We start from the raw sequence: 11,634 nt of genomic DNA, 5'->3' as shown, positions 1-11,634 counted from the left end.
GTTTAGATTGAATGGTAATTTATAATCAGTCACAAGAACGTCGAATCTGAATCACTTGAAAAAACACGGGGGTGCTTAACTTTTTTCCAGGTGTATATATGATTTCGTGCTCATTGAAGCTGTTGTATTTTTGAATAAACTAATAAACAAACTAGACAGTTTGTTTTCATTTGTACATGTATGCTCAGATGTTTGTTACTTCAGTGATAGTATTTTCTCAGTTATACTTACAAGTATCAAACACATAAAATTTGAGTCAGAACTTATACATATTTTATAAATTGTTGAAAAGGTATAAAGGTTTTTTTCATGTAGGTGTTACTGGATTTTTATTAACATCTTGATACTTGTGAATAGAAACATCTACCTATTCATTTTTTTATTTTCTAGTTTGAAACAGAAATATCCAAACACATTCCAAGACGTATGTTTGTACTCTGAGATTTGTCTTCAAATGGCTCGATACAACTTCCGGCTCACAGCACGAAGGTTCCTTCAGGAACTGTTCTTTGACATGAAATTTGAACAGGTATATGGAGGTCTTCATTTTTTTACCATAATGTAAATCATGTTGAGTTAGATACAAATACTAACAGAGAAGTTATCATTAGATTTATTTAAAAAATAATTTTGTGAATTACTTGTATTGATATATCGTTATAAAGAATGTTTTAAACATATTTTGATAAATTCTTTACAGATTCTTAGCCATATCAGTAACTTTATAATGCCTCTCATAAAATGTTTCTCTAAAATTACTTATTTTTACTAGCATTAAACTTAGTACACATTTTCCAAATAGTTCTAAGATACTATGAATAAAAAATGAATGTAAAAAGCAAATAAAGTGTTTTATATGTAAAATACTTTTTTTTTATTTTGCTATGTTTCCAAAACCTAAGTTCATACAAGTTTTGTTCAGATAAACCAGTAAATTTTCTGTATGTTTTTGTTAGAATAGCATAATTATTGTGTTTTTACAAAAATTATTGGTATACTGGAATAAACTTGAATCGTAGAAATCAGTAAGTCATTTTCATGTACATTTTAAACGTATTTGATGTACATAAAATTTTTATTTTAATATTTCACTCTGCCTGTTTAAATAACAAATTAGCTTCAAAAACCACGAAAACTGCTTCAATATTGATTTACCTACTTATAGCAAACTTAGTCTAATTCATATCATCCAAGGGCTAAGCCTAATATTTTGCATACTTGTTTAAGAAAACATAAATAATTCATAGTGTGACACTAATAAAGTATCAGGTAATAGTAAAAGACTAGCATACATAATAAGAAATTCTAAACACCTGTAACTGATCTGGGAAATTGTTGAAGGATGTGTGATGAATCAATCATGTTGCACCAGAGCTGCCATTTTTTGCATATGATATGAAAGGCCAGAAGCTAATTACTCAGTCTTGATATTTGTACCATTACATTACTTGCAAACAGGGTTTGATAACGATGTGTTTCATGTGGATGTTACCCAGTACAATACCCATTTCATAAAAAATAATGTATAGCATACTCAAAGTGTGAGGTTGAAAACACATCTTTTACTTTGGAATATAAGGATTTCTTCCAGTACGGGAAGATCTAAAGTTTAAGTATCATAATCAAATTTACAAGAAATTATAAACATAAATTTTATTTTTATGAAGAAAAAAAGTTATAAAATCGAATGTTTTAATATTTGTTAAGAATTTATTGATAAACTATCTTGATTCCAAAAACATTGTCTCATGTATAAAATACAGTATCTTAGAAACATGCATAAAAATTTTTGGAGTTCTGCAAGAAAACGTTTTAGTCAACTTTTCACGTACTGTGGCTGATAGGATTGACTAACAATGTTTTTATGAGGTAAAGAAATTCTGACAAGTTTTTGTTGCTATTTCTTTAGTGCAGATTTAATAACTTTATTATGGCTGTAGAGTCTCTTATTAGATATATCAGTTTTCCCTACTGCTAGGAACTTGTAAATGTTTCTTATTAGACCATTAAATAAAAAACAAATCCACACCTTAACCCTATATGCAAGAATGGGGGGTCAAAGTGCCATTCAACATGGTGTTATGTATTTGACGTCAGAGTTATCCATCAACTATATATTTTACCCTACATTGCTGATTTAGTAATAGTTCATGGTAGAGGAGAATAAATACCAGTTACAATACAGAAGAATACTGAAAAACTGTAAATATACATTTTAAAGGTTTTAGAAGTTATGCAAATATAATATGCATACTGTACAGTGAGCAACAGTATTTTAATATTGACATGAACATCATCTTGCACTCTGACTCAGACTAACATCATTAATTCATAGACGTGGACAAATACACACATCTCATTTTTTGTGAGCAGCAGACTTGTAGATTTTACTAAACGCTTGCCACAATTCACAGTGATAAATGTAAATTTGGTTATATAAATACATTTTTTTAAAAATGACATTTCTGTTCTCTTCAGTAATTAATTTAGTACTGTCATAAACTAGTGTATTTTTTAAATATTGTAAAAACATCAGAAATTTCTAAATATGTTTTTCAAGGATCGGTAGAGCTCTGTGTACTTGCTTGCTTTGTTTTTAACCTTATATAATGCATTAACTTTTGTAATGGATTTTTGTACAACAGGTTTTTGAAGAAGCTGAATTGGTTCTAGCTTCATTTTCTCTCCCTGTCCTGCCTACATCCAGTGAAAGTAAAGCATAGCAATAATGTAGTTGTTATATTTATAAAACTTCCTTAGTCTAAAATAAGTTGTTTTAATTGTGTTCAAGTACAATTAATGGCAAAAGTTCATGTTTCAAACTATATTAGTAAGGCAAATGATGAATCATAAATTTTCAAGTATATCCAGTCTGTATAAGCTTAACAAACTACAGTTAAGACAACAGTTGACCACAAGTGAGAAAACATTCGTTTGCATAAAAAATACATCAAACTAAAGTACCCAACTGTCTCAAAACTGAATACTTCAAAGAAAAAATACATAGTTTGTGAAAATGAAATAAAAACTAATGCATAGAGCCCATCTATGTGTGTATATCAAAACAAGAATTGGAGAATTAATGGGATGTGCTGCTTTTCTCCAAATATTTAAAACATAGGGGTGAAAGATTATACAGTTTCATCATTCAATATTAAAATTCGTGTTTTGTTACTTGTACACTGATTTTTTTTTATTATTAAAAGCTAATATACAGTCACATTTTATTTTTAACAAAAATTTCATTTATAATGTGTGCTTTAATTGTGAACCAGCAAGATTTAAGGAATTAAGATTAAGCTGGTCTTTCTTTCACTAAAAAGAAGTTTATGTATTAAAATTACGTATACCGATTGTTATATGTTTAATTAATCAAAGAATTCGATTATCGATGAGTATATGTAGATAGCTACTTAATCTATGGTGATATTTTATCTAGTTAAGGAATCTGTTCCTTAAATAATTGTTTATTATGTACACTCAGTGATTTTAACTACAGGTTAAAGGATAACCAATAAATCCAATGTAAATTTGTACAGTTATGAGTACCTTATTGTAAGTAATTCTATTACAATTTTGTTTGAAAAGAAATAAAATTCTTTTATTGCTTCTTGATTTTGTATTTCATTTTTTGTTCTACCAGTACAGATTATTTAACCAAACTTTCAGTATTTATGATCTTTACTTATTAAGAGCAAATTTTCATTAATATAACTCTTTTTCCAGTCTAGAGGGGTGTCACCAACATCTTTTGATTTTTTTCCAAATTGCAAGAAACTTAGCACAAACTTACTCAATAGTTTCTATATTTTTTAATTTGTATGATTAGCATTCCTCTCATTTATGTTGTGAAATTAATAAAATTTGAATTTTTTTTAAAACAAACTCAAAACTGTTGTCTTATTTTTTCATTGATATTGATAAAAAAGCTATTTTATATATATCCAGTCAGCTTGAACTTCATTGATAATCACTAACATGTCGATATGACACTTTATTTTAGCAATTGCAGTCGTTACCACTTCCAACTACAAATGGCAATAGGTCATACAATGTAATAACATTTTATATGAAATGTAGAAATTTACCTTATTTTCAATAATTTGTGTGTGTGTTGTTTGAATACAAAAATTTAACAATCTATCTATATATAAAAGCCACTGTCTGTTGGTAAAACTTGAGTTGCCTCAGTAGTTACAGTGCCCAAACCTCAAGCAGAAGTATCTCATTCAAATACCAGTACAGTTGGGATTCTTGTAATCTTTTTTTTGTTAAATAAGTGACCAAGTTTAGAGCAAGCTCTCTTTCATTATTTGTAAAAGTATGAATACCATATTTTAAATTAGTATTTATTAATATTGGATTTCAAACACTGGATGTCAAAGTAGCTCTGTGCTTACAGCACTTGACTCTTATGTGGAAGTCTCACATTCAAATCCAAGTGAAATTGGATTTTGTTGTTTTTGGATTTTATACAGCAAGTTCTTTCAATACCATTATAGATTAAATCAGGGATTTGAGATTTTGGTTAACATTGAAATTCAAAAATGGCATGTTCACAGCATCAAACCACCTCAGGTTTTCATTTCAAATGAACAGTTTTAACACCATCTATAAAATAAGTTCTAAACTAAAATTTTGGAAAAAAAAAAACTAGATGGATGCCAAAAATTATTATAACTGAATCGGAGGGAAAACAATCGACGTGGTCAAATGAAACTCCTGAAGAAACAAAGCAAAGGAAACAAAACATTGATAATAAGAACAATCAGAGAGATTGCATAATTTTGCTCTGCCAATCCATTTTTGAGATTACATACAGTTATACTGAATAACTTAAAATTTCACCTTTGAAAATTCCCAAAATCCTCCTCAGATCTAGAATGATCAGTGATCCAGAACATCTTTTTGGTAGTGTGATGACAAGTCTCATTCTTTAATGTGCCCATGAAATTTGGTAGAAATCCAATCACACTTCACAGAGTTGTTAACTGAAAACTGTGAAAATGCTCTATCTCCCCATTATAAAAAATGCTTCAAAGTGATTTAGACTGTCCCATACTTTGAAGGGCAAGGGTAATTATATTTTTAAGGGATTGTTAGTTTCTTAGCAAATATACCTATGCTTTGGAATGGACAGAAAACTTGGAAAAGAATTCATAAATGCATTGTTTATGGATGAAATTCCTTGGAGCTTTACAGATATCTAAGTTTGAACATTGTTTTCTTAATTTTTTTCGGAAGTTAAATAAATGTTATAAAATCTCAATTTATTTTTACTAGAAATTGGATAAGCAGATGTGCACTTTATACCAAAAATGTGTTCACAGCATGAAAAGCATTAATTCAAGATTTATGTTATCAATTCAAATTATATATAATGCTATTACATTAAACCATTCACATTGAACAAGTTCATCTTGCTACATTTCTAGTATGATGGGGTCTTGATACAGGGTGCCAAAAATTACTAAAAAAAGTTATCTAATATCATTATTGATTTTTTTTACAATATGACTAAACAAAAGAATCAATGTATTTTTAATAGACAACACTACATGACCTGGAGTGCAACTCCAAACTAGTTCTTTTTGAGTGTCTATAGAGAAAAGAATTTTATTACTTAATCTATTCTCACAATTTTTTGTTATTGTTTTAAAAGTATAACTATTTTCATAATTAACACATTTTATTCAACTGCTTTGACCAGTGCTTCATGGACCTCTACAGCAATCTGAGCTTCTGCTCTGGCCTCGTCAGTAGTTGCAGATCCAAGATCTTGCTGGGCCTTGTGGAGCCCTTCCCTACATGCCTGAGATAATATGTAAATGAGTTCAAATTAACTTCCATTAGAATAAAATAGTTGCTGTTAAATTATATTACCTCAAATTATATCAGACATTACCAAATATATCACCAAAGCTCACTTAACACAAGATAATCTGTAATAACATTTAATAATTTACGTACATGTTAAATAAGTCAATGGCTGAATATTCTGAATTTTTGGTGTATACCAAAACACTAAGTAAACTAAAAGTTTCAAATGCTACACCCAAGTTAGCAAAAAAATTAGAAAACATGATAGCTTAGGTGAACTTAAATTACAGGATGTTTACTTAGATTATACTGAAATGTGATTTAGTTTTAATTTTGTTTTCCAATTTCTTATTACTTTTACTATAGTTTTTCATAGATAACTTAGAAATAGCTATAATAGAATTTCAAATATGTGACTTTAGCTATTTTCATTGAAATCAAGTTTTAGAATACAACAAATCTATTTGAAATAATAGCATATTTTAGCTTAAGAATTTTCCAAAAATGTAAGCCATGGTGCTTCATTATCCCTGTTACATTTAGTAGCACACACCTGTTGATCAAGGTTTTCAACTGGGACAGCTTCTTCAGCCAAGACTTGAACAGAAGAGTCTTCATTAATTGTTACAGAGCCGCTACTTACTGAAAGCATAAGATATTATGCACATTAAATAACAACAATCTCAGTTTACCATTTTCTTTAATTGGTGGATTTTACTTGATAGGTTTTACTCATCCAAGGGGAATCTCAATAGAGTTTAATAACCATTGCTAAGTAATAGTTTCTGCAGCAATCACAACATTAAAACAGTCACAAACTATAAAGCATATATTAATGAAGGTTTTAATTAACTACTACAGTAATACTAATATATTTAACTGGATATAAGGCATTAAAGGGAAAATTAAATACCAGTATTCATTGGGATTACTCTTAAAATTAGGTAGTTATTTCTTTGTGATATCACTAAAAACACATTTGTATTTTACTTTAAGGAAGATATTTAGATTTGAAAATATCCATATTTTGATTAAAAACTTTTATTGCTAATTTTTGTGCAATTTTTTCTAATTATATAAACTTCAAATTCTAAAATATGAGTTACATTTTTTCAAATTTTGTAAAAAAAAATCAGTGTTTCTGCTTTTGTGCCACATTAAATATTATGTTATTTGTTTTAGAATTAGATTTAGTAACAGTATATTATAATTATAAGTAAGCTTTGAGACTTCCAAAAGATGTTGAGTAAAGAGCTTGTGGTCTACAGGCTTGAAGCTAGAGGTCTTCTTAACACAGGGAATCTTTACAGCCCATTCTCCCCAGTATGCTGATTTGTTACAAGCAGCAGATAGGATTTAGACCACTACAATTGTTTTTGATGTTAGATCCAATGTATAGGTATCAACTTATCAGGAACTGATCATAATTACTACAATATCATCTATAGTATCATTTGTTTTCAAGTGGGGACCATATTTTGTCAACCATTCATTACAATAAACAAGCTATAAAAATTCCTGTTTTTAACAATGATAAAATGTCTGATAAAATACCAGTATATAAACATAATTTACATTTGAAATAGCTGAGACATATAAAACTATAAGCTACATCTATGTTAAATAATACTCATTTTTAACAGCTCTACAACACTAACAGGTAGCACATGTGAAATACTTTCAAACTAAATTCATGAATAATAATGATTTACCACATTTCATGTCGCTTTTCAAAAATGTGTTTGGAAACATGGAATTTACGTTTTGAGTTTCAGCATAATAAAAGGTGAAACAGAATTCTACATATTAAAAAATTCAGGCATCTGAAAGTGAAGCTTTCAAGTATTACAACAAACATCTTTTTTTATTGAATAATACTAAAAAACTTGTACCAAAAAACTTGTTAGTAGAACCATCTTGTTCGTAGACAGTTACAACACCAGGTTTTAACATGGCTATCACTGGAACATGGTTTGGTAAAATACCAAAGCTACCACTGTATGATGGTACATCCACTTGCTTTATGTTTACCTGATCATAAAATATCTGAAATAAAAAGGGTAGCATTACACTAATGTTAATTAATCCTCAAAATTAATTCAAATAAGCTGATTTGAAATAAGCTTATAGTAAAGATCATGCCATTCTAGATACTATTGGACAACTTTAACATCATAACAGATTTAGAAAGTTATTATTACATGAAAGTCAAAAAATGTAGAGATATTTGATTCCCATGAATTGCAAGCAAAAATATTGATATCAATAACTTTAAGCTAATTATTTTTTTAAATATGAATCAATGTATTACATCTCATAAGGAAAAAATAACCCAAAAATGATATCATTAATTTGAAAAGTACTTTCTTCTTGTGTAAGAAAAGTATTTAAATGTTGAGAAAACAAAAAGGATTTTGGTGTAATTAATGATAAAACCTTTACAACTGCTGAATGCTTAGCTGTAGTGGAAAAGAGCACAAAGTTTTTTTTATATAGACCATACTTCTTTTTTCATGTAGGATGATAAAAGCCCAGGGGACAATTGAAGAAGCACTAAACAATGAGAAAACCAAAGCATATCTAACAGATGACAAAAACAAATTGTTGCCAGTCATCAGTGGTACCTTAAACAAATGCTATAGAGGTGACCAAACTGAGATAAATTTTACAGCAACAAACATGTTTGACTGTCAATAGCTCTGGAAAGTGGCAATACAAAACAATTATTCAACAAATGGTAGTTTTCTGATCAATGACTCTGCAGAGCTTCATAAAATATACACTGTAAGAGAGGGAAAAAGAGACACACACTATGTTAATGAATTTGCAGGCTAGGTCAGAATAATTTGTAAATTTTGTTGTAAATAAATGCTGGTGTTTTTAAAAGTAGTTGCCTTTTTTTTTTGTTATTTGCCAGATTTTAAAGTAATAATCAAACATTTGTCAGTGGCAAATAAAAGTTACAGTGCAAGGTAGACTTCTTTGGGATACTAATGTGAAAATTTGGTCCCTTTACTAAACCAGAATATATTAACATGGAAGGAGATCAGAAGCATGTTCTAGACTGATATCTGATTTAATTCATCTAAGTTATAAGGAGACTTTTGATTTAGTTTTGTTCTGGAAGGAGGGAACTTAATTCAGGTGTTTAAAACTTGACAGTCTTCTTATGAATTGTCTGAATGATGGAATAAAAAGGTTATAAATCTTAACTATTGAGGGTAATATATTTAATCATATGTGCATTAGTGGGGGTGAAAGTACACATGCCACAACCTTTTACAGTGTCATTCAATATGTTATTATGCATTTGATATCAGAGATACCAACTACAAATTTTACTAGCAAATATAAAAATTAATTATTGTAATTACCATTACTAGCAGATTAGGTTAACTCTTAATCCTTATTTACCTTACAAATATTATGTTACTAGTACTAGTGACAATTACTAACATGAAATTAAAGACTACAAGGGACTTAATGGTCCATTTAAGCTGTCTGATCCACTAACTTATACCTTAAAATAAAACACCAAAGAATCAACCTTATCATTCAAAAATTTATAAAACCTTCCCTTAGGTTATTTTAAATATATTGTATATACCAAATCTCAAGGCAACCCATCCAATAACATAAAACTGACCTTTGGTCTGTACAAAGTAACTTGTCTTGGCTGTGTTTTAGTAGACTAGTATTTTGTAAAATACAGTCATTTTCAATTATTATATATGTATATAGATTGTTGCTATTTGGAAATAAATTCTTAAACTTATTTTCTTAAACATAGAACAGTAAATGAAGAAGTAAAGCAAACAATTATCTCTTCTAGTTACAACCTTTGTACTCAGTTGCTGCTTGACATAGGTTGCCAAGCCTTTAAATATTTTGCACGTGGAGGATAATAAAACAAAATAATTATTTTTAGGTTTTATATATACATTTGAATAACTAAAAAAATCATAAGTTACTACATCAATACCAAAGATTTCCACTATAACTTATCAAGCTTAGTAACTAAAATGTAGTCTAAAAAATATGAAATTTCGAGCAGACTAAGGACACACACCCTACCTCCTTGAACTTTTGGTTCAAAAGAAAGAAATGGTATCTAAGCCAATTAAAATAGTTGAGAAAGCCACTAGGGGGACATTCTGAGCTTCCAATTGGTTATTCATGTCATATATAGAAGTAAGTGTTTATAAGGGAGCATTTCCAAAAATGGAAAGAGATGGTCAGGGTACTACTGTGTTTGATTTATTACATGAGCAGTATATTGGCAAACTGGAAAGATAAGAGGCTCTTATTTTATATTCTAGCTTGTCAATAACGGTAATTTGAGTTTCCAATTCATTCAAAACTAGAGACTTAATATTTTGACTTCGCAAACATTTAATTTGTACCAGTGCTGCATTCAACATACCATGTGACACACAAAAATCAATGTTTATCTGTGTTTTTTAATATTTGCTTTTAAATTAAGAAATTGAATAATGTAGTACTAAAATTTGATACCAAACTTCTTGACATAAATTCATGAAATAGTAGTTCAATAAAATTTTGAATGCGAGTTAACAAACGAGATGACCTGGCCTTTCACCCGTGAACCATCTTGAAAGTGTTAATATAGGTAAACCTAAAATACTATTTGACCTATCACTAGCAAGAGCACACTGTTTAGATGACTTCGGAGACTGATCAACCAGAACAATATGATCATTTTCTTCCATAACACTTATTATTATACTTATAATTTAAATTATGATATCCCACATACATTATCTTGCATTTACTATAATTAAAAGTCATCTCTCATTTATTTGCCCAACTTGCCAAATAATCCAAACCCTACTATAAAGCAGTAGCATCCTCTCCTCACAGTCATTAACACACAATATTTTAATATCATAAGTACATTTAAATAATCTATTTACCATTCCTTCATCTATGTCACTGATGTAAACCAAAAAGAGCCACAGTCCTAAAACTAAGCTCTGAGGTATCCCACTTGTGACATTAATTCATTCTGACAGAATTCCATATATATAACAACTCTTGGGTCCTACTGAATATCACAAAGTAGCACAAACTAACATAAAGTATCACAATTTAAACAATACTCTAAATAAGACTAAACAATATGTAAATAATTTAAGCAAATATACTTATTGCCTTACATTGAAGTACTTCACAATAAAAATATTTTCAAAAATCAGAATAAGAAAAGGTAGCTAGCTATTAATGTTTATATATATATATATACATATATACAACATATGTAATAGAAATAAACATAAACTTTCTGGGTTACATAAGACATTAGGAAAAGACTTAACTAAAGATACTATGGTGAATTGATAAAATTGCTTAATCGTCATTGTAAATTGTAATGATCCATTGTGACTGCTTCTGCAAATGAAATTATGATATAATTGTGGCCGAGAATATATGGCCTTATTACACGTGTATCTGTGTGACTCTGTGATACTCTGCAGCAATTAGTAGGACCACAACCTGCTGCTTTATTCCATACAGCCACTTTTCTAGCCAATTTTTCCTTCATACATAGAAATAATGTTTTAACAACCCTTTTATGCTTTCTGAAAATCCAAATACACCAAATCCAAACCTGTACTCTCATCTACATAAGCAGTAACCTCTTCAGTATCAAAAGTAAAAGTAATAGTAAGGCAAGATTTTCCACTAATAAAATCATCCAAGTTAAAAATTCAATTTTCAATAAACAATGATTTATTGTACACAATTCTAAAAATGAGGCTGTTTCCTGTCTCAAAAATACAATACTAAATAACT

At 29.0% G+C, this 11,634-nt stretch overlaps 2 protein-coding genes across 2 annotated transcripts in view; one reads left to right on the top strand and one right to left on the bottom strand.

Moving 5' to 3' along the window:
- The window catches only part of LOC106462336 (rapamycin-insensitive companion of mTOR-like), a 71,874-nt gene extending 68,259 nt beyond the window's left edge, over positions 1–3,615 (top strand). Inside the window, exons 31-32 of the mRNA XM_013922252.2 lie at positions 391–529; positions 2,646–3,615. Of these exons, the coding sequence (XP_013777706.1) occupies positions 391–529; positions 2,646–2,723 (217 nt within the window). The 3' untranslated portion in view covers positions 2,724–3,615. The remainder of the gene's footprint in view (positions 1–390; positions 530–2,645) is intronic.
- A 1,541-nt stretch (positions 3,616–5,156) lies between these two features.
- LOC106462353 (ATP synthase subunit delta, mitochondrial-like) overlaps positions 5,157–11,634 on the bottom strand; it is a 7,911-nt gene continuing 1,433 nt past the window's right edge. Inside the window, exons 2-4 of the mRNA XM_013922270.2 lie at positions 7,713–7,866; positions 6,374–6,462; positions 5,157–5,812 (exon numbers count right to left, since the gene is read on the bottom strand). Of these exons, the coding sequence (XP_013777724.1) occupies positions 5,690–5,812; positions 6,374–6,462; positions 7,713–7,866 (366 nt within the window). The 3' untranslated portion in view covers positions 5,157–5,689. The remainder of the gene's footprint in view (positions 5,813–6,373; positions 6,463–7,712; positions 7,867–11,634) is intronic.

The sequence above is a fragment of the Limulus polyphemus genome, unplaced genomic scaffold (genome assembly GCF_000517525.1).
Source record: "Limulus polyphemus unplaced genomic scaffold, Limulus_polyphemus-2.1.2 Scaffold45, whole genome shotgun sequence".
Taxonomy (NCBI): Eukaryota; Metazoa; Arthropoda; class Merostomata; order Xiphosura; family Limulidae; genus Limulus; species Limulus polyphemus.
This window is presented reverse-complemented; position numbering and strand designations above follow the sequence as displayed.